Here is a 24,635-nt window from a genome sequence, read left to right as displayed (position 1 = left end):
CTCCAATGACAAGATTGTTTGCTGAACAGAAACTTATGAAATGTGCTCCATTTTTATTTGCAACTTTGCCAAGACCCTCGACACCCATCACATTCTCTATCCCTCGATTATTTCTTCCAACTTTAGCATTGAAATTGCCAATCACAATTTTCATATCTCTCTCAGGGAACTCATCTATTATCCTCTGCAGTTCTTCATAGTATTCATATTTCCTTTCTTCAGGGGAATCACTTGTTGGGGCATAGCAAACTATAATTCTCATATTGCACTGCTTTGATTTGAACTTTGCTAGTAACAATCTACTATTTACAGCTCTTCACTTGGTTGATGCCTTTTCTGCTCTTGGTGTCATCGTCATTCCTACCCCTTCTCTTCCAACTCCATCTGATCTTCCTCAGTAAATATATATATTCCTTTGGTCTAAAGTTTTCTTACCAATCCCCTTACAATGTGTTTCACTTAGGGCTAAGATATCCAAGCTATATTTCATAAATTCACTCTCTACTTGCTGTAACTTCCCAATCTGAATCACGGTTCTAACATTCCAATTACCTATTTTCCATTTTTCTTTAATGTTTATAAACCAGGAGATTCTTAGCACCCCACTACGCCCGGGACTGGCAGCCATTTTTTCATCTTCTCTACCCATGACTGACTAAATCCATAGAGGATTCATTGGCTAGATACATCAAAGGATAGCCAGTCCCTTGTGATGTGCAGTGACTAACTAACGCATGTGACCCCTGCCGGTCCATACTAAATCTAGTAAGATCAACCACCAGGCATCAGGAGTAGAAGCCGAGGAGACCATTTGTCCATCGCCTTAAAGCCATCCGTTGCCCTGCTGCCAGTGACTTTATCGAGATTTAGGAGGGCATTTCCTCCACACCCAAAGCTCTCATTACACCACCAAGTTGCTCATCTGCTTGCACGAGTATAACCGTTGGCAAACATGGATTGCTAAGATATACTAATTTTACAGGTGAGAGTAGCTGCTAGAGGGATTTACACATTTCTAATGCTCTTGCTGAACTTATGTGAAATGGCGCTATATTAATGACTATCCAATAAACTTTACAAAATGAAAAAAGTATGAGGATTGTTTAGTTTTATCCACGATTTACAGTATTACAAATTGACATTTTCATCATTATGAAAATCAAACTAAGATATGGAGAGAAAGGTTTTATAGCAGATAACTACAACTACACCTATGTTCTCATGCACTATGCAGTCATGAGGCTCTAAATTCTGATATATCGTGGCAGTTGTGTATAGCTATTTAAATATGCTTCTTTATTATTGTTTGATGAATCCATGTTTGCCATTCATGGATATAAAAACAAAATATTTAACTACAAGTTTCCTGTTTCATTCAAGTGAACTTAACCTTGCAACATAAAAGGAACTGTTGCAACATAAAAGGAACTGCCTTACTACATTCAAGGATTGCCTAAAGTATGCCTAACATAAGGCCTATCACTCTTCAAAATATCAGAGGTACTTTCTCTCTGAGATGTGCACATCACATAAGCAGGTTTACAATGTCCGAAAGGGAGACTGATAATCCATGAGGAGAAAGCTAAATCAGTATGATTTTAAGATGAGTAAATGACACCAAAGATAACACTGGAGTTCATTTACTCATTTATGTTAAAGTAGTTTGAGACCACCAAGCTCTTGTGAGGCTTGTCTAAGGGATTTGCTCTTCAATTAGCAATATTGAATGTTACACATAGTTGGTACTAGATGGAATAAAGAGAATAAAGAATATGAAAAACTTAAAATCTATGTTAAAAATAATTATAAAATGAACATGTAGTCAAGAAGTCAGATGTAAAGTTACATACATGAATTTTGATACATAACACGTTAACATAAGGAGACATCCGCGACTGAATAATGCAACAAAAATACATTGCATATATTTCTATTCTTAAAGTTGGAAGACAGTAGCATTTATTTTAATTTAGTACAGTATACATTATCAAAAGAATACTGTTAATGTACAGTACATTATCATGTCACTTGGTAACATTCAAGTTTTCTGTCAAGGATATTACTTGCTATATTAGGGAGTTACCAAATGTTTCTTTGGTTTACTGTGATTTGGTTTGAAATTCATAAAACCAATTGTTGAACTGGGAAGATATAATAAATTAAGTTACAGTACTAAGAGACATGGTGTAGAGAGGCTGTAAAAATTAAATACGATATCAAAGATCCATACGGTTAAGTCCTTTGAATTTGACAGAAAAGGATTGAATTCATGAATTTGGGCTACAGACTGGCACTGGGACTTCTCAGGCTGGCCATTCAATGCCAAAGTGCAAGAGAAAACACACAGCAGTTACACTACAAAGTAAAAATGAAAAAAAGCTGCACACCAAGAGGGAAGGAAGAGAAAATGGAAGTAAAGTACTGCATAAGGATATAAAAAAATTGAAGCTTGGGCCCAAAGAAAGCTGGTAAGACCCTTAAAAGTATTACCTACAGTACAATGCATGAGGGCCACTAACAGCACTAAACCCCTAAGATTAAGCGAGTAGTTTTTCTTTTAGTGATCTACATCAGTCAAATTTATATTACTGTACTGTGTAAGTCTACTGTAAATGTTACCTCAACTTAGGGAAAATTGAATAATACCATTTAAATCTTATACTTCTTGCTTTACATTGTATTTAGAAGGGATGAAAATACTGTACTGCACATACCAAAGGAGAATTTGTAAAACTCTCGTCTTATCTAGTTTATGAATTAATTCTAAAAAGAATAATTTTTTGAGAATCAATCATACAGAAATCTATAGGATCCCTTTAAGAGCATGGGACAATCAACTTGAATTTCAATAAATGCCAAAATTTCAACAAGTGACAAATTATGTTCGAGTGGAACCTTTGAGCAATGACATCAAATTTACAGTACTGCAGTGTACCTAATAATAATAATAACGATGACTAATGTAAACAAGTCCCTCTCCTGAAGCAAAACGTACAGTAGTATCATACTGTTGTTGAAAGGCAAGTGGAAGTCAGGAGTTCATATATTTGCTCAGCATGATATAAATTTAATCTATATTAAAGAAAAAAATTGCATTCCAGTATTCAGAAGTATCCTAATATTCCTTATGTGAGGCATAACACAGCGCACAGTACGATTATCTTTGAAAACTTACCAACAAAAAACATCAAGATTCTACTTACAAAATCAGAGAGGGGTACGTCTGTGCGTAATTTACCCTTGAGGGCTTCCAAACGCGATGCTGCTAGAGTCGGAGATGATGGCTTTTGACCTTCCTCGTCACCTGCAGATTTCATATGTGGTTTAGCCGATCCTTTTACTGCAATAGGTTCATCAGCTTTATATATACACAATATTGTCATAAGCATATCACAAAGTGGCACTCCCCATCAACATGATAGGAAAAGGATGGCATTTAGGAGGAATATGGCAAGGGACACAAACATTCACAAGCTTAAGCAAATTAAGGCTAAAAGAAGGGCATGGACCAGAAATCAAATGAGGTACCTAATGGAGAACTTGTGGTGCTTAAAGGTAGTATTCCATTGCAGCTATTTTACAATAATCATAAGTAACACATTAGAATTTTTAAAATCAATGAAATCATTCTTTCCAAATGTGTATTTTTAGATTCAATGAGATTATTCTTTGCAAATTGCTATCATTTATCTAAAGAATATCTCAATGCAACAGGAATACAACCTATCACAGACAGGGAAAGTCATCTTATTACAGTAATTTAATGATGCAATTTCTCTGTAGTACAATCATCACATGCAAATTTGCATTTAAAAAGGGAATACAGTATAGATACACAGCATTTTGTGAAAATGAAAAACAACTCCAATGCCCTCAATAAATGCAGAGAGTGAAATGCACAATATTTGCCATTCACCAACACATTACAATAATATGGAACAGCAGCTACAGTACGTTAACTTTAGCAGTGACATTTGTTACAGAATAGTATATGCTGTATACTACAGAACGATGATGTGACACAGGCAACACTATTTCGAAATTACATGCATACCCTACAAAATTTGCAGTTCATAAAGAACAAACCCATCCATGGACTAAGCATAAAATGCTACATATACACTAGCATGTATAGCTTCCCATCTCATCTACTAATAAAAAAAATTTAACCATTTGAAGTTATAAGCAGTTCTGAAAAGTATTGAAAAATGTCTATTTTGATAAATCAAAAATGCATTCATAATTTACTCTTCTAGTTACCGAATGATTGGGTGACATATTATAATGCATAAGTTCACGTTTATTAAGCGAGTTACAGACTAGTGTGGCAAGGACACTTCTAAACAATTTTTTTATATCCATTCCAATTATTCAAAAGTCCCCTTTTGTTTTGCTTTCTTGATAGTGGTTATCCCCAAAAACTGGGGGAAGTGCCACAATAGATAGATAAATTGATGTACAATAGCATTTACATAACTTCAGTAAGCAAAATTTTCAATTCAAATTGAACTCTCACAAAAAGCAATGGAAACCTGTGTATTTCAAAATACAAGTTGACCATCACTAATCCGGCAATCTATAATCCGGAAACATCACTTAACCGGCATCATTTTTGCTATGGGCAGCTTGGTTGGCGGTACAGTTTCTCAATTATTTTCGCAACTGGCCAGTTGGCAGCGCTGTTTCCAACATAAACAGACATAAGACGCACCCTCATTTCAGCAGAAAAATAGTTTTTTGCGTATTGTTGAAAATAGTGTAGCTGCACATTACACAAGCCTAAACATACTGTATATTTCTGGGCATTAGAAAACCTTCAAACAAGACGAGGTCGAAAACGGAGTCAAATTTGAAAGAATTACAAAACCATCACTGCATAGGGTAGCTTTCGTTGTATACTTGAAAATCCAAAGTAAATTAAATAAAGACAATTTTGATCATGGTTTTGCTAAACACGCAACATTAAAACGCAACCACTGCTTGAATTTCATCACCGATCATATCAAACAAACGAACGCATCTATGTATAAGTTAGCTTTCGCAGCAACATATATCTTACCAAGTATTGGTTTTGTAATACGTATTAATATTATTAATTTTATCCTTTCTAATAATGTCTAAAGAAATATGAAGATTTAATGGTGAATTAAAAATCAACAGAGAGAGAGAGAGAGAGAGAGAGAGAGAGAGAGAGAGAGAGAGAGAGAGAGAGAGACTTATTCTTATGACAAATAATACTAATACTGTACAGTATTACCTCGACATACAAGTGTCCCAACATACAAGATATTTGAGATACGAGGAAAGTTTTGAGCAAATTTTTGCCCCGAGATACGAGACAAATTTGAGATAAGAGGATATGAGACAGTTCCCTATGCGGCTGCTAGGTGGCCGAGTGTGCGAGAGGCTGTTTCCCGTCGGATCTCCGTCGCATAAAGTTATCTCCGAGCATCGGCCGTAGTGTTTGCATTTTCTATGTGTTTTTTGCGTTAATCAGTACAGAATTAAATGAATAAGCAATGGGTCCAAAGCAAGCGAGTGCAAACAAGGGTAGTGAAAAGAAAAAGCGTACGATAACAATCGAGATAAAGCATGAAATAATAGAAAAACATGAGAGTGGTGTACGAGTGACCGAGCTGGCTCGCCAATATGAGAGGAGTACCATCAACAATATGTACCATCCTCAAGCAGAAGGATGCTATAAAGACCACCAAGCCTTCCAAAGGACTAACCATCCTTTTCAAGCTGTACAGTGATACTCACGATGAGATGGAGAGGCTTCTTTTAATATAGATAAAGGAGAAACAGTTGGCGGGAGATAGCATGACCGAGACAGTCATCTGTGAAAAGGCCAGCGGAAACTACGATTACTTGAAAGGAAAGCAAGCAACTGAGAGAGGGGAGACTTCGACGCCAGCGGAAAACTTCAAAGCCATTCATGGCTGGTTGGATAATTAAAAACAACTGACTGGGATACACTTGGTTGAGGCATGGGGAAGCAGCAAGTTCCGACTCGAAAGCCGCGACGGGCTACGTCAAAACCTTTACCTTAGTTATCACAGAACAAGGATACATCCCCCAACAAGTGTTCAACTGCGATGAAACTGGCCTTTTCTGGAAGATGATGACCAGGAGGACATTCATCACAGCAGAGGAGAAGAGACTAAAGGGCCATAAACCCATGAAGGACCGGTTAACTCTAGCCTTGTGTGCCAATGCCAGCGGTGACTGTAAGGTCAAGCCACTGCTGGTGTACCACTCAGAAAACCCACGTGCTTTCAAGAGCCAAAGGATCTTGAAAGAAAAACTGCAAGTGATGTGGCGCGCTAATGCTAAGGCTTGGGTTACGCAGCATTTCTTCACAGAATGGGTTAATCTGTGCTTTGGTTCGGCAGTCAAAAATATTTGGCATAGAAAAGCTTGCCAATGAAATGTCTCCTGGTCCTCGACAATACCCCTGGTCACCCTCGTGGTCTCGAAGAGGACATTCTTGATGAGTAGATGTTTATCAAGGTCCTTTATCTCCCGCCCAACACCACGCCACTTCTCCAGCCCATGGATCAACAAGTAATTTCCAACTTTAAAAAACTGTACACGAATCATTTGTTCAAGAAATGCTTCGATGTCACACACAACACCAATCTCACTTTTCGTGAATTTTTGGAAGGAACATTTCAATATTGTCCAATGCTTAAAAATTATTGATGATGTATGGCAGGGTGTCACACAAAACACTCTCAATTCAGCATGGAGGAAATTGTGGTTCGATACGCCAGACCCTGATGCACCCGAACCTATTGCGGTGGATGAAATAGTGTCTCTTAGAAAGTCCATGAGGCTGGAGGTAGATGAGGCAGACGTGAACGACCTTGTCGAGGAGCATCAGGAAGAGCTCACGACACAGGAATTGATCGAAATCCAGGAGATGCAACATTCGGAGGTGTTGCAGGAGCTCAGTAGCGAGGAGGAGGTGGAAGAGGAGGGCCACCTTTCTACTAAGGAAATCAGAGACATGTTACGGAAGTGGCAGGAGTTTTCTGATTTTATGGAAAAGAGGCATCCGAACAAGTTGGCGTGTGGTCGCGCATTAGCCTTTAGTGACGACAATTGTGTATGTCATTTTCGTAACATTTTGAAGGGGAGACAAAAGCAAACATCCCTAGATAGGTTCCTTTTAAAAAGGCCGGCAAAAAGTGAAGGTGAAAGCAAGTCAAAAAGCGAGGCAAAAAGAGCCAAGCCGAAAGAAAAGTAAAAAATGAAAATGAAAACAAAATTAGAATTAAGTTTAGTGTAACATAAGATTAACATTTATTCTTAAGTGTGTACAGTAAGCTAATTTCATTTAAGTTAAATTTAAAGTTTAAGTTATGTTACATAGTGTTACAAAAGTGTAGCGTACCGAACGTGTTGCCGTCAAGTCTCTCTCCTCCCCTTTCTTTCTCCCTCTTCCGCCGCACACACCGCTGTTAGCCGCTACTGTCTGTCTTGAAGGTAAGAATACCATAATACAGTAAAGTAATCCCTGGCCATTTCACGGCTCAGGTTTCGCGGCCTCAGTGCAACGCGGATTTTCAAAAATATTCATAAAAAATTAGAAAAAATGGTGCGCAAGTTACGCGGGCGCTAGCAGAAGGCAGGGAGGTACAGTAGAACATCAGGTATCAACACGGAGATGGCGCACAACTTAAAATCCACCTCTCTGATTCGCTGGCCATCTTGGCTCCAGAATCTTGCAAGCTGATTGGCCGAGCTGCCGAGACACTTTACCCAGCATCTCTCCCTGCCGTGCACCCCACGAAGGGAGACCGCATTCATTGTTTTCTCTCGCTTCGCTTGTGTGCTTAGTCTTGCCGCGTGGAACTTTTAGCTGTTTTCTTGTGCTTCTTTAGTGTAAAATAATGCTTGTGACGCCCTTGAAAATGGCTCCTAAACGTCCTCTACCCACTACATCCTCTAGTAAATCCAAGAAGAAGAGAAAAATGATGACGGTGAACGAGAAAGTAAAATTATTGGACATGCTTAAGGCAAGCAGTAGCTATGCGTCTCTTGCCCGCATTTACAGAGTGAATGAATCGACGGTTCGCTACATAAAAAAAGATGAAATGAAAATACGTAAAACTGCCTCAATAACGTTCTCCACAGACACTAAGGGCGTAGTGACTCCTCGTAATAAGACGATTGTGCAAATGGAGAATGCGTTATCAATGTGGATATCGGACTGTCGGGAAAAGAAGGTTAGTCCGATACCAACATGATTCGAACCAAAGCCAAAACCCTGTATGATAGCCTTGTTCCTGAAGGAAAATCGAACGAGGTTGATGAAGGTGATGATTACGACGATGAAGATGATCCTGCCCCACGAGAAAAACATGGTTTTGTTGCCAGCAAGGGCTGGTTCGAGAAATTCAAGAGGAGATTTGGCCTTCGTAGCATTCCTTTGTATGGGGAGGCCACCTCGGCAAATCAAGAGGCAGCTCTGTTATGTCGAGGACGAGTTCCCAAAATTAATTAAAGAGGGGAGCTTTCTCCCGGAGCAGGTGTTCAATATGGATGAGACTGGCCTCTTCTGGAAGTGGATGCTGTCCCGGACATTCCTTTACAAGGAAGAAGTAAAGAAGCCAGGGTTCAAGGCCCACAAAGATCGCGTCACTCTCCTCATGTGCGGGAATGCCGCGGGCTTCATGTTCAAGCCCGGCTTAATTTACAAGTCAATGAATCCTCAGGCTTTGAAAAACAAAAACAAAGCCTTGCTGCCCGTCTACTGGATAAGTAATAAAAAGACATGGATAAGTAATAAAAAGACATGGATAACTAAAGCCCTCACACTCGACTGGTTCGTGAACTGCTTTATCCCACACGTGAAGCTGTACCTCGCGGAGAATGAGCTGCCCTTCAAGGTCCTCCTCTTGATGGACTGTGCAGGAGGATATGCACCGGATCTCCATTATGACGGGGTCCAAGTGGAGTTCATTTCCCCCAACACCACTTCCCTCATAAAATCAATGGATCAGGGGGTCATTCGGGCCTTCAAGGCCCTCTACACGAGGGCCTCACCTCCTCCATCGACGAAGGCGACGAGGACTTCAGCCTCAAGAGATATTGGCGGGAATATAACATTGCAACGTGCCTGGCCAACATTCAGAAAGCTCTTAATGAGATGAAAGAGCAAACACTGAATGCAAGTTGGAGAAAATTGTGGCCAGACGTTGTTCATGACTATGAGGGATTTACGCCGGACGAAGTTCCCCCTTTTATTACTACTGACTGCACTAAATTGCAATAAGGCTAAAACAGATGATGACTAAGAACAAATTAAAAACAATTATCATAAAGTGCTGGAATAGCAATCCTTAGAAAATTAAACACAGACAGGGACAGTAAACAGAAGTTCACAAAAATGAAGTACTGTATGTGAAGGACATATTAGAGAATCCAGATGACACATCTATGATAAGACTACCATTTTTTGTCTGATAGATAAAATATTGGAGAACCAGTGAACATCTGGATCAAAAATATATCATTATGTTTCCATATAAATTTACAATTAATGGAGTTATGAAAATCTTCATTACGCAGTCAGTTAAAAATTGAGAAGCCATAAAAAAAGGTTTTGTACATATCCTACTTTTTACATACATACATACATATACCAAGCACTTCCCCCAATTTTGGGGGGTAGCTGACATCAAACAAATGAAACAAAAAAGGGGACCTCTCCTCTCTACATTCCTCCCAGCCTGACAAGGGACTCAACTGAGTTCGCCTGGTACTGCTAGGGTGCCACAGCCCACTCTCCCCCGTTATCCACCACAGATGAAGCTTCATAACGCTGAATGCCTTACTGCTGCTACCTTCGTGGTCATCTAAGGCACCGGAGGAAGCAGCAGGGCCTACCGGAACTGCGTCACAATCGCTCGCCATTCATTCCTATTTCTAGCACGCTCTCTTGCCTCTCTCACATCTATCCTCCAATCACCCAGAGCTTTCTTCACTCCATCCATCAACCCAAACCTTGGCCTTCCTCTTGTACTTCTCCCATCAACTCTTGCATTTATCACCTTCTTTAGCAGACAGCCATTTTCCATTCTTTCAACATGGCCAAACAATCTCAACACATTCATATCCACTATCTGCTAACTCATTTCTTACACCCGTTCTCACCCTCACCACTTCGTTCCTAACCCTACCTACTCGAGATACACCAGCCATACTCCTTAGACACTTCATCTCAAACACATTTTTCTGTCTCTCAATCACTTTCATTCCCCACAACTCCGATCCATACATCACAGTTGGTACAATCACTTTCTCATACAGAACTCTCTTTACATTCATACCCAACCCTCTATTTTTTACAGCTCCCTTAACTACCCCCAACACTTTGGATCCTTCATTCACTCTCTCACGACATCTGCTTCCACTCCACCATTTGCCGCAACAACAGACCCCAAGTACCTATACTGATGCACCTCCTCAAGTAACTCTCCATTCAACATGACATTCAACCTTGCACCACCTTCCCTTCTCATACATCTCATAACCTTACTCTTACCCACAATAACTCTCAACTTCCTTCTCTCACACACCCTTCCAAATTCTGTCACTAATCAGTCAAGCTTCTCTTCCACGTCTGCAACCAGTACAGTATCATCCGTAAACAAAAACTGATTTACCTCCCATTCATGGTCATTCTCGTCTACCAGTTTCAATCCTCGTCCAAGTACTCGAGCATTCACCTCTCTCACCACTACATCAACATACAAGTTAAACAACCACAGCGACATCACACATCCCTGTCTCAGCCCCACTCTCACCGGAAACCAATCGCTCACTTCATTTCCTATCCTAACACATGCTTTACTACCTTTGTAGAAACTTTTCACTGCTTGCAACAACCTTCCACCAACTCCATATAACCTCATCACATTCCACACTGCTTCCCTATCAACTCTATCATACGCTTTCTCCAGATCCATAAACGCAACATACACATCCTTACCTTTTGCTAAATATTTCTCGCATATCTGCCTAACTGTAAAAATCTGATTGATACAACCCCTACCTCTTCTAAAACCACCCTGTAGTTCTAAGATTGCATTCTATCTTTTATCCTTAATCCTATTAATCAGTACTCTACCATACACTTTTCCAACTACACTCAACAAACTAATACCCCTTGAATTACAACACTCATGCACATCTCCCTTACCCTTATATAGTGATACAATGCATGCACAAACCCAATCTACTGGTACCACTGACAACACAAAACACATATTAAACAATCTCACCAACCATTCAAGTACACTCACACCCCCTTCCTTCAACATCTCAGCTCTCACACCATCCATACCAGATGCTTTTCCTACTCTTGTTTCATCTAGTGCTCTCCTCACTTCCTCTCTTGTAATCTCTCTCTCATTCTCATTTCCCATCACCGGCACCTCAACACCTGCAACAGCAATTATATCTGCCTCCCTATTATCCTCAACATTCAGTAAACTTTCAAAATATTCCGCCCACCTTTTCCTTGCCTCCTCTCCTTTTAACAACCTTCCATTTACATCTTTCACTGTCTAGCTATACAATATCCTTCCACATAAATACACAAGCAAGAAGGCAACAAACCTCTTTGGCTCTATTTTCTTTTCTTTTCTAATTTCTATGACATGATGAAGAAAATAGAGGCTTCAGTTCAGATGAAACCCTATCAAGCATGCAGTAAACTAAAAGATTCTAAGCATAGTAAACCTAGTCATAAGTTTAAAAAGCTAAGAAACTTAATTTGCTTCGTGATTCACTTGCACTCAGAAGTACAATAGCTAAATGAGATTTAACAGTAAGTTGGAAGCAGGAAGCAGTAATAAAGACATAGGAAATGTCCAAAGAACCTTTGCAAATGCTTACAGTGCACTGATGGTACTAAACCACGACCAGAGGCTAATAAACGTACATTGTGTTTTCATTCTGGCTTTTAGCATATAACTTGTTTAAATTTATCTACAAAAATACTTTCAAACTTTGCCCCCCCCACAAAAAAAAAAAAAAATACTGAAGAAACTTCAAGTTATTTCAAATATATTTGTAAAACTTACACATTATGCTATACAGAAACCAGTCACCAAGGTCTTCTATGTTACACAAGCAATACTGTACTTTCAATAAAGGCACTTTTGCACATCAAATAACTGAATAGGTTTCATTTATACCTTAAAGCCCCATCCTTCATGTGCATCACGTATAAAAATTATTTAATTCTTTTAAATGAAGTATTTCCTTATAGGGTTAGACAAAGTTAATATTCTGAAATTTCTTTAATATTAATTCCCTCTGGTCCACATCCTCCTTTATGGTCATTTTCAAATATTTTCCAAGACATTAATCAGTATCCTGGTACTTTAATATTCCCCATTTCATTAATGATTCCCTTCCAATTTCATCACAAACCCTATCTACATTTTCCTGCATTAAAGGGACCGTCCGCTATGCCATGCATTTTTTCTCCTAATTATTAAAAATATGCAATTTCTATACTGTACATGTTTTAGACATATATAATACCTTCATCATATAAAAATTTTGAGTTATTTGATCAAAAACTTTTTGATTTATTCAATCATGATTTTAAAAAAAATTTAGGTACATTTTTCTCAACTAATATGACACCAATTGTATTGAAAATCATACCATCAAAACTTCTTTATGAATCGAATAATCATGTGACAGATTTTTTATTTTCCTTTTTCTTTTTTTTTTGATGATTTTTTTCTTAATTTTCTTTGTCTAGATGTAAAATAATCATGAAAAAAGGAGAAAAAGGAAAATCAAAATTCTATTACACAAGAGTGTAGGATATAATTCCTCTTTTCAATGATATCTTTCCCTCTAAAATTGAACAATAAATGAGAAAAATGTACCTAAGTGTGAATAAGTATGTTTTTGAGTTATAAGCTTCCAAACATTTGCTATAAATTTTCACTTTTTTTCTTTAAAAAATCAAGATATCATTATTATGATAACCTTACCTTGTACTTTTATTGTTTATTCCTACATGAAAGCTCCCTAAAGAAAGTATTTAAACCTAAGTTTACTAATACACTTGGCATAAGGGTGTCATGAGTTGCCAGTGGCCTCTCATTGTTGCCAGAGTTTTAGTTAGAATGTTCCAGCTTTGTACTCTTTTTCCTGTTTCCCTCTCTTTTTGTTTCTTTTATGTTGCTCTCTGCTTACTTTTTGTTCTTTCTATGACCTTAGGTAACATTGGCCTTGCTATAAAGTTCACGAGGACGTTGTGAAAACACAATGTACATACCAGTACATACCAAGTAAACAAACACAAGCATTATAACTTCTATTCCTCTTTGGAAACTCTAGCTGTTTTTCTTGTAGATCATAGTTTTTGTTCGCTTGCTCTCAGCAAATGCCTTCCATCTCTGCCAGACGTACAAGATTTCGAAACTAAGTGAAAAAATCACTATATACATACAAAAATAAACACACAAAGACGATTCTGTCAAACTCAGTCACGCAGACAACGCAGTAAAGATGACGTCATCAATTAAATACCACCATATCTTCATTATTTGTAAAAATAATTGGCTGAAACTTCTGAAGAGCATGTACGATATGTTTCTGCATACATAGAAACAAAATGATTTTCAACTTTTTAAAGTTATGTCAAACACCATAGCGGACGGTCCCCTTAACTCACCTAAGTTACAACATTCATGGAATATAATGCTACCTGTACAATTTACCATGAGTTGCTACATTTTAGTCACACCTTTTCACCTAAAAAGCTTATAGGACTAAAGAAAAGAAAGAGAAGCAAGGAAAATTCTGATGCCTAGCAGATGATAATAAGTTACTAAACGACATCACATTAGGGACAACTCTCCCAGCTAAGTATGCTATGCTGTAAGATAGATGGTACTGAGGGTTTTTTTTGTAGAGCTCTTTCAACTCTTGCTACATTGCTTTCTAACCCTTTTACTTGCCCTCTGTTACCTTTGGCATCATCTTGTCTGTAATTCTTTCAGCCTCTGCTTTGCTTCAATCTTTACCTTTCGTTAAAATACAGAAATCAATAGATTATAGTGTCTTACACAATAAATGTAGGTAGAGGTGACCATGCAAGTAATTCAAGGCCACATGGCAGATATGAAATTATTCTGTCAGCCAACAAAAAGGCAGAGAAAAATAGTTAGAACACCTAGCAACATAGAGGATAATGAACTAGAAAAGCAGAACAGAGAAGAGCAACAAAGAGTTTTATTAATTGGAACAGAGAATCAGAGTAAGAAAGAGGCAGTATAGTATGTACAATATCATTCCTTTGAATGCAACAGCCACAGAAAAATAACTTTTTTCAAAGTTGAAGAAAATCAAAGAAGTGTCTATTAACATTCTTTGTCAAAGTTGCCTTGAATATAGCTAAAGTATCCAACTATTTCTTGTCAGCATAATGGGTGCCATAGACTTTGTTTTTAATTCAAGATGAAATACTTCATTTATGCAAGAAAATAAAGTTTGGCTTTCACTTAAACATTTACGGATAACCAGAAGGACGGTAACTGCTTTCAAAATCATTTTCAATAAAAAAAATCTGCAATATATGTCAGAAAGGTGAAGGCATTGGCATATGCAGTATGTAGTATTATAACCTTCAACTTCTACATCAATAATGCTGCCTTGTACTGACATTGTAGATGGTGATGCTCTGCCAAGTCTGTAGTATGTACTAGTTCTTGTAGTTAAAGCACTCAACACTGATTAAGTATCAATTTGAAATAAAGACTTAATGGAAGATGACCAAATATGATAGCTTATAATGATAGTCTGAATTATTGTTACCAATGTAGTGTTTGAATTAAATTTAGCAAGGCAATGGAACATCAACCGACGATATGTAGCCTTAAACTGCCTACCCAATTAAGTTAGCTTAATTTTTGGAATTAACTAACCAGCCACAACTCATTGCTTATGGGAAAAATTTATGTACAATACGAGATCCAGTGATTTTAACTTGGCTCATCTTTGCTCAGGTTGAGTCATCCCTAATACTGTACTTGGGTTTACAAATCAATTTTACAATTACTCTCAGCAATTCCATCTACCACTTGCTTTCTAGCAATTTCAATGAGTTCTAATAGTGTAACTGGGAGAAATGTTTTATTCTCAAGGTATTTTAACCAGACCATATAATTAATCTGAAATTCGATTGTATTCCAGAAATGGAAAGAACTGAATTTTACATAGGCATATCAAATTTATTCAAAAGATAAGTATTATCACCAATTTCGGAAATAATTATAGAGGGTTGGGCATGAATGTAAAGAGAGTTCTATATGAGAAAGTGATTGTACCAACTGTGATGTATGGATCGGAGTTGTGGGGAATGAAAGTGATGGAGAGACAGAAATTGAATGTGTTTGAGATGAAGTGTCTAAGGAGTATGGCTGGTGTATCTCGAGTAGATAGGGTTAGGACCGAAGTGGTGAGAGTGAGAACGGGTGTAAGAAATGAGTTAGCAGCTAGAGTGGATATGAATGTGTTGAGGTGGTTTGGCCTTGTTGAGAGAATGGAAAATGGATGTCTGCTAAAGAAGGTGATGAATGCAAGAGTTGATGGGAGAAGTACTAGAGGAAGGCCAAGGTTTGGGTGGATGGATGGAGTGAAGGAAGCTCTGGGTGATAGGAGGATAGATATAAGCGAGGCAAGAGAGCGTGCTAGAAATAGGAATGAATGGCGAGCGATTGTGACGCAGTTCCGGTAGGCCCTGCTGCTGCCTCCGATGCCTTAGATGACCGCGGAGGTAGCAGCAGTAGGGGATTCAGCATTATGAAGCTTCATCTGTGGTGGATAATGTGGGAGGGTGGGCTGTGACACCCTAGCAGTACCAGCTGAACTCGGTTGAGTCCCTTGTTAGGCTGGGAGGAACGTAGAGAGTAGAGGTCCCCTTTTTGTTTTTGTTTCTTTGTTGATGTCGGCTACCCCCAAAATTGGGGGAAGTGCCATGGTATATGTATGTATGTATATACATTTCATAGTTATAAAATTCTATGCCCTACTTTTCAAATAGGTACAGAGCATAAATTATTTATCCAAGGAGTTGCTCCACCACAGACGACAATCCGTTAAAGGACTTTGGCCTTAATTATTAGTGATATATGTTAGAACTATACCATGGATTTATAGATATACAGTATGCAAAACCTCTTAGAGGCAATTAGAGGATTAACTTTTCCAATGCTGTGCCATGCTGATCAACAACACTCAATGCAAGTCAATGTTCAGCATTGAAGACTCTATAGATACAAAGACTTGTCTTATAATTACCAGGACTGTGAAATATACACAATTATCATAATATGGCTGTGATATACTTCTTATGGATGCAAACTATTTTAGCTAAAATCTTTGGTACAAATTCTTATAGCATTCACATAGCCAATTCCACTGCATATAAGCATAAAGATATCTTAAGAGGTAAACGGTCATACTCTGTGTATGAGCAATGCTGCATAATTTCTGAAAGTTTCTGATATTAAAACAAGGTTGCACTGAAAAGCAAGACGTTAGAGGGCAGTAAGACTTGCCCACACACTCAAGGCATTGATTAATAGAACAGATTCTGCCTTAGTAAAAAAAAAAAAAGAAAAATAAGACAAATTTGGAAGTCATTTGTATTTTTCCTAACAATACAAACTCGTAGCTATTTATAGGGGTATTAATTTAGGAGAAGCTGAAATACGAGCCATTGGAATTTAGCGAGGGTTAACCACCTACCAGGTAGTTAGTGGGGAGTAGAGGTAGTAGCTACCCTTCTAACGCACACACACACCTGTGAATGTAACTCACTTTGTTTGGAGGTAGGACTTCAAGGAGGACTGGTGCCGGCGGGCCAATATGTATAAATAGCTACAGGTTTGTATTGTTAGGAAAAATATGAATTACTTCCAAATTTGTCCTTTTTCCATAACTGGAATACAAACCAATGCTATTTATAGGGATTGACTCACCCATTAGGAGGGTGGAAGTCCATGCCAATCTGGCTTTTGGCTTTGACCCTGGGATTCACCTCTATGTGTGTTAGCACATAGGTAGAAACCCTATACCTTGCTAAAACCTTGCTATGCATGGTCTGCGGCCTACGTAAACCTGTGTGTTTGTGATACCAGCAATGTGATTGTCAAGGAAAAAATTCTTCCGAGGTCACCAAGACATTTCCAATAACACCTTACCAGGGTATGGGGACATAGCAGTCTTGACACAATACCAGGTTACATAAAGGAACAATGGTTTATCTGCAGTTGGTAAAGGTCAGCTGTGCAGAGGACCCTGGATGCTGATTTCCCTGAGAGAGGGGAGGATGAAGAAAAGAAGAGCCAGTATTCTTATTCATTCACTAAGATTAACACTGGGTACCAATGCCCTCAACCTCCTGCTACTTGTCCATAAAAGAGCTTGAGGTAATAAACCAGAAGTTGTGTAGCCACCACAGGACTGATAGAATACTTATCGCGTCTCCTGTAGGTTACGTCTTGCAGGTAGTGGGCAGTGAAGGTCGTCCGACACTTCTACACGCTCGCTTGTAGAACCTGCATCACAGAGTAGTTTCATTTGAAGGCCAGGGAAGTAGCTAAGCCCTTACATCGTGAGCTCTAGGTCGACATGTAGGAGGAGGATCTGGATTTACTGTGAGATCATTGAGCTTGCGAATCCAAGCAGAGATGATGTTGTTTGTGATCCTCCTCTTGACCCTCCCTGTGCTGATGAAAAGCACTGGCACATGGGGGTGAGCTGTTCTTTTGAGCTAGTACCTCAAACTCCTTACTAGACATAGTAAAAGTTGGTCTGGGTCGTTGGTTACAGAATGGAGACTTGTTATCCAGAAAGAATCGAATCTAGGATCCGCTACCCCTGGAATCTGAGTCACTGCTAAAAACTCTGGGACGAAGCTGAAGCTTACCTTTCCCCATCCCCTTGAATGGGCAATGTCATACAAGAGACCATGAAGTTCGCTAACCCTCTTGGCCGAAGCCAAGGCGTGTAGGAACACTATCTTCAAGGTGAGGTGGCGATCTGTTGCCTGGCGTAATGGTTCGTAGGAGGACCCTCAGGGACCGAAGAACCCGAACCACATTCCATGAAGGAGGTCTCAAAACTGGGGACAGGTAAGTTCATAACTCCAAATGAGGAGAAAAAGTTCTAGAAAAGAGGAAATATCTACTCCTTTCAGCTTAAAGGAGAGACTAAAGGCTAAGAAATAGCCTTTTGCTGCCAAAACCGAGAAATATTTTCTACCGCAGATGAACGAGGAACTCTACTATTGCTAGGATAGGCATCGAGGGGAGATATACCGCTTCCAACCCAACAACCACAGAAGACATTCCATATTGCCTGGTAGACTGAAGTTGAAGATCTTCGCAGGTGTCCAGCCATCCTTTTCACAACTTGTGAAAATCCTCGCTGAGTGAGGAGGTGCTGGATAGTCTCCAGGTGTGGAGTCGCTACACTCTTATGGAAGATGTTGGCATGTTGTTGTCTGAGTAGATCGTGTCGCGGAGCTGTAGAAGGTCTGGGAACCATTCTGCATGATGCCATAACAGAGCTATGGGGGTCATTGAGACATTGACAGATGTTCTAGTTTTGTTAAGAACTCCTCTCATCGGACAGAATGGGAGAAAGGCGTAAACGTCGATGATGTCCCCCCGTTGTTGGAATGCATCATGCCCTAGAGCCTTGGGTTCCGGGATCAAGAAGCAGTACAACTGGAGCCTGAAATTCAGGACAGCTGCGAACAGATCCACCGTCGGGGAACCCCACAAAGTCAAGACTAGTTGGCTACTAAATGATTCGTAGACCACTCGGAACCCACTATCTGAATTGCTCTGCTAAAGTTGTCGGCAAGCACATTCCTTTTGCCGGGAATAAAGCGAGCTGATAGGGGCACTGAGTTGACTTCTGCCCATTTCAGTATTTCTACTACTAGATATGAAAGGGGCTGAGAAAAAGTACGTCCTTGTTTGTTGATGTAGCCACTACTGTGGTGTTGTCGCTAACTACCAATACTGAGTGGCTTGACGGGAACTGATGGAACTGTTGAAGGGTCAGAAAGGCAGCCTTCATCTCTAAGAGATTTATGTGCTGGTACTTTTCAAACTCTGACCATAGGCCTGAGGTCGTGTGGTGCAGCACATGGGCCCCCCACCCTTCTTTTATATGCATCTGAGAAGAGCATCAATTCCAGGGGAGGAGGTCGACACCCTCTAGCAGATTCTCTTCTGCCACCCACCACTCGAGGTCCTTCTATTCTTCTGGTCCCATGTGGATCAGAATGTCCGACGAATCGAAGGCCTGATTGCAGGTGGACTTTAGCCACCATTGGAGAGATCATTTTGGACTAGACGGGCGAGGGATGATAGGTGCCCAAGAAGACAGCCACCTAGGGGCTGGGAGTTCTCCTCGTCTGAGGATGGTCTTGGAACCTTCTTCAGCCTCGCTTCACTGTCATCTAATGTGAAAGCTTTGTGAAGATTGGTGACTATTATCGTTACTAAGGATATCAGTTGTTGAGAGGGATGCAGTGGTGACTTGAGGTTTACGTTGATCCCCAGATGTTTGTCTCAGTGCTGAAGAAGAGTCACCAAGAAGTCTGCTAGAATCATCCAGTCGTCTAAATAGCGTAGGAGACAGGTGCCGATTCTATGAGCCCAAGATGACACAAGGGCAAATAATCTTTTGAAGACCTGAGGTGCTGTGGAAAGACCGAAGCACAGTACATTGAACAGGTATTTCTTGTTGTCTAGAGTGATTCTCAGATACTTCTTTGAAGATGGATGGATTGGGATCTGGAAGTATGCATCCTTTAGATCTAATGTGCGCATGAAGTCCTGTGGTCTTACCGCTTGTCTGACCTTATCCGCAGTATCCGTGCTGAACAGAGTTTGCTTGACAAGCTTGTTCCGAGCTGAGAGATCAATGACTGGTCTCCAGCCTCCAGATGCCTTTTCACTAGAAAAAGTTGACTGAAGAAGCCTGGGGAGTCGTCGAGGACCTCTTGGAGAGAGCCCTTCTCCAATATGGTCTGAGCTTCAGCACGAAAGGGCTAGTTCCTTTGCGGATCCCTTTGCATAGGAGCTCGTTCTCACTGAAGTCTTGGTCAGTGGAGTGAGATATTGAATGAACGGGGCGCGATACCCTGAACGAATCACGGAGACTGTCTGGGATTCGGCCCCGAGCTACATCTACCTCTGCCAGCAGGGATGCAGGCTTGCCCCACTGGTGGAAAAGTGATGGGATCGCCCATCCTAGCGGTTGCGGCCTTGGCCACCCCTCTAGGATTTTTCCCTCCATGAGAGGACTTGGTGCCTTTCCTGTCCTTGGCAGGAAAGAACTTTTTAGATACCTTTGTATCTGTCGCTGTCGTCCTACTTGTTCAGGTTTCTGCTGTTTGTTCTGCAGCTGAGTGATTGGTTGGTCTATAGGGCCGGGAGGTTAAGGCCCTATAGAAAAGGGAGTTCTGGTGGGACTTCTTCCATACTTCCACACCTCCCTCGATGTCTCCTGACTCAAACAGAGAGGAGCACTCCAAAGAAGAGTTTTGGAGTTTCACATTCTCACTTTGTGGGACTTGGCAATGAAACCTCTCAACTATGGAGTCTCTCCTTCTCAGAATGGTGTTTGCCCACAAGTTAACTACTAGATGAGCAAGGAACTTGATGGTATGAGTGCCTGACAGGAGAAAGGTCTTGCTTGCCTTCCAGGAGCTTTCCTCAGATAAAGCATTGGTCCGCACAAGGTTTCCCACAGACCCCAACCAGAGATCTAGCTACGAATAGAGTACGAGCCTGTGCAAAGGGAGCTATAGGAGCCAATGAGCGGAGACAAAACCTTTCGTCGGGCACTCTGCAGCCCTTGAGACCAGGGCAGGGCAGCACAGAACTTGAGGGGACCTTTGAGTGCCGAAGACATGGTCTAGGCCCGTGTCTTTGCCCTCCTGAGGAAGCATCCCTGGGTCTGCAAACCCATTAAGAGACCTCATACAGGCCAAAACCTGCCAGAAGGCGTGCTTGGACTCTCTCTCTTCTGCTCCCGATGGTATAGGACTGACAGCAAACCGAGTTTTCCACCCACGAGGCATCATCTCGGGGTGGGCTATGGTGTTCATAGTGATGAATAGGAGACACCTGCCTGACTGCCTCTGCAGGTCTAGCAGACCTCTTTGAGGATTTTGGCAGTCTTGGAGTCCTTGGACTCTTTCCTTGGCAGGAAGAAGGTCTCCAATACAGATGGTTTTGACGGAAGACCTTTCTGCTGCTCATTCGTAGGGGGAAGGATATTCTTCTACGGGTTTAGAGGCTGCTCTGATCTCTCGAGGAACCTCCTCGATGGAAGACGGGTGGAAGGAGCCAGTTAGGGACTCCTTCCTGCGTGGAGCTTCTTCTGGATTGCAGGCTTTGGAGAGGTTAGATGAGGAGGAGTAGGCACGATGATGTTTAGCCTCCGCTTGGACGTCTTGACAGTGGTCAGCTTGACCCTGGGAGAGACCACCTTGTCAGCAACTCCTCTTTTTACTCTGCAGGGGAGAGGAAGAAACCAAAGACTCTTTACGGAAAGGATCCGTAGATTTTCCCCTTGGGTCACCTAAAAGCGAGGAAGACTCCTCCAGGGGAATCCTCGGGGCCTCTGAAGGGCGAGCAGAGGAATCCTGGGAGTCTCTGAAGGACAAGCAAGGGAAAAAACTGTCGTGAAGGCTTGAGAAACGGCCCTCACTAAGGCTCTAAACCACGGATCCTGTCCTATAGCAGCACTAATGGAGAGATCCCCTGAAGGGAATGACGAAGAGGGTTTCCACAGGGAAGTCATGCGTGCTGTCGAAGATGACCCAGCTGAGGGCTGAAGTGCTAAGGTCTCCTTTCGCGAGAATGGAACAGGTCGCGAGGGAGGTTCCCTCGGAACCTGGAACGGCCGCTGGATGGAAGACACCTGGTCTTTCTCTGCTCTCACCGGATGACATGATGTCCTGCGTTTAGGGAGAGGAGGATGAGGCGAAGGTGAAGAGCGAGTAAGAAACTATCGCCGCTCCGGAAAGCGCCTGGAGGATTGTGAAGGAGAAGGCTTGCTAAGACTCTCCTCATGCGAATGAAGCCCTTTCCTAGAATGGTGACATTCTGGCAAACATTGTTGGCGTTCTGAGATTGATTCCCGGTTTCGCTGTGCAACTGGAGTGTGATCACACGTGGTCGCCTGTCGACAAGCTGTCGATCAGGACTGATGATCATGTGGGTGATCGACGAGCTGGCACACAACGAGCAGCGAGAGTTTGATGTTGTTTGCCTTCCAGTTTCTTCTAAGATCAACGAGAAGTCGGCGAAAGACAACAAACGGAGGGTGACTGGTGAGCAGTCGGTGGCTGCCAGTGGGCAGGCGAGTGCGAGCTGTTGGCAAGCGGCGAGTTATCGGCGATCGGTGAGTCAGCAAACAGTGAATTGGTGATCGGCGAGATGGCAATCAGTAACCTGGGGACGAACGACGAACCCTAGGAGAGCGGCGAACCACTGTAGAAGCCAGCGCGGCGAACTGCTATAAAAGCCCGCGAACAGCTCCCTGCTGACGAATCGGGAAGGGGTGAGCAACCGGGTGGCTGGACCCATCTGAATAAGTACAAACCGGAGTTTGCTGACGAGCAGATGGAGAGGAGAGATGATCTGACGCACAGCAAGACTGGCGAACAACGAGACTAAACAGAGTCCGATGACATAGGCGAAGGTTGGGAACCAGGAGGAGCATAGCATGACTGACGAGCGTCATCAGACCAATGAGCTCTTGGCGACAAAAATCTTCCTAAGGGAATCGTTCTGCAGCGTTAGACGACGAGCCAAACAGACGTTTCTTTGCCAAAGGCAAAAGAGCACGAGCACGGCGAGAACGACATCCGCAGGGAAGAGCAGAGCAGCAGGCTGGTCAACAGAAGGCCTACAAAGAGGAGTCTTTATGGGAGGTCTCTCTCGCGAATGAGAGGTGATTACCCGCAAGAGATACATGCCTAGGACTTTGTTCCACCCCCGAAGCACGACCGGCAAAGCGGGGACTGCAGTGCCCATCGGGTCAACCTTGGAAGTGAAAGAACACTGTAACTCTGTACCCCATTGGATGAGCTGCACCAACACCTCCTTCGAAGGCGGGCTGGGCAATCCAAGGGACGGCCACAAAGAAACCAGGACTCACCCTGGGGAAGCAGCACACTCTCTCGAGGACCAACGTTGTCTAGGAGTTAAGTGTCCTGCGTACTAGTCGACGATTCCCTAGAGGAAGCCGGCCAAGCAGGAGCTTTGGAAGAAGGTCATGGGTGGCAGAAGCAGCTTTGGGTTTCTTCTGCTTCGAGGAAGACCCGAAGGAGAGGAATCCCTTTTAATCATCTTCTTCCGTGGCCGCCAAACCTTTTCCACTGGAAGGCAAACCACCCCCAACATTCATTACAAGTGTTACCGGTATCGTAGCATTGATATCTGCATCTAGGAAACAACTGGTGAGGATCGTTTCAATGGAGGACATAAATGTCCTGCACGAGCGGCCCTCAGGACCAGGGCGGATACACATCGCTGATAAGAAGGCAAACACACACAAATTGTAAAAAATAAATCAAGTAAGTTATTAATAATGGTTGTCCAAAAATTTGGTGAGGAGGAAGAGCGGTAACAATCGTTCTCCATCCGAGCCAAAAGCAAAGTGAGTTACAGCCACAGGTGTCTGAGTGAGAAGGGTAGCTACTACTACCCCACCGCTGAATAGCAGGTAGACAGTTAACCCTCGCTAAATTCTAACGGCTAGTCTTTCAGCTTCGCCGAAGTAATACCCCTTTAAATAGCATTAGTTTGTATTCTAGTTACAAAACAATTGTGCATTTGTAAATTCATATGCCCTTTCTAATAGAGCCTATGGATTTATATGATCCCAAAACTTAAGATTATATGCAATTATTCAACAAAATATATGAAATATAAAATGTATCTTGCATAGGAACATGAAATGGTCATCATTATTAAAGTCATGGCAACAATGAGTTTATGGGGTCTAAGACTAACCAAACAAATACATACATATACCAAGGCACTTCCTCCAATTTTGGGGGGTAGCTGACATCAAACAAATGAAACAAAAAAAGGGGACCTCTCCTCTCTATATTCCTCCCAGCCTGACAAGGGACTCAAACAAGTTTGGCCGGTACTGCTAGGGTGCCACAGCCCACCCTGCTCCATTATCCACCACAGATGAAGCTTCATAACGCTAAATCCCATACTGCTGCTACCTTCGTGGTCAACCAGGCACCGTAGGAAGCAACAGGGCCTACCGGAACTGCGTCACCATTGCTCGCCATTCATTCCTATTTCTAGCACGCTCTCTTGCCTCTCACATCTATCCTCCTATCACCCACAGCTTCCTTCACTCCATCCATCCACCCAAACCTTGGCCTTCCTCTTGTACTTCTCCCGTCAACTCTTGCATTCATCACCTTCTTTAGCAGACAGCCATTTTCCATTCTCTCAACAAGGCCAAACCACCTCAACACATTCATATCCACTCTAACTGCTAACTCATTTCTTACACCCATTCTCGCCCTCACTACT

General features: G+C 41.6%; 1 protein-coding gene across 1 annotated transcript in view; it reads right to left on the bottom strand.

Annotated features, from left to right (window-relative positions):
• The window catches only part of LOC137659068 (protein bicaudal D-like), a 184,741-nt gene that overhangs the window by 96,644 nt on the left and 63,462 nt on the right, over window positions 1-24,635 (bottom strand). The window contains exon 11 of the mRNA XM_068394157.1: window positions 3,204-3,340. Within this exon, the coding sequence (XP_068250258.1) occupies window positions 3,204-3,340 (137 nt within the window). The remainder of the gene's footprint in view (window positions 1-3,203; window positions 3,341-24,635) is intronic.

This window comes from Palaemon carinicauda, chromosome 19 (genome assembly GCF_036898095.1).
Source record: "Palaemon carinicauda isolate YSFRI2023 chromosome 19, ASM3689809v2, whole genome shotgun sequence".
In the NCBI taxonomy this organism is placed as follows: domain Eukaryota; kingdom Metazoa; phylum Arthropoda; class Malacostraca; order Decapoda; family Palaemonidae; genus Palaemon; species Palaemon carinicauda.
This window is presented reverse-complemented; position numbering and strand designations above follow the sequence as displayed.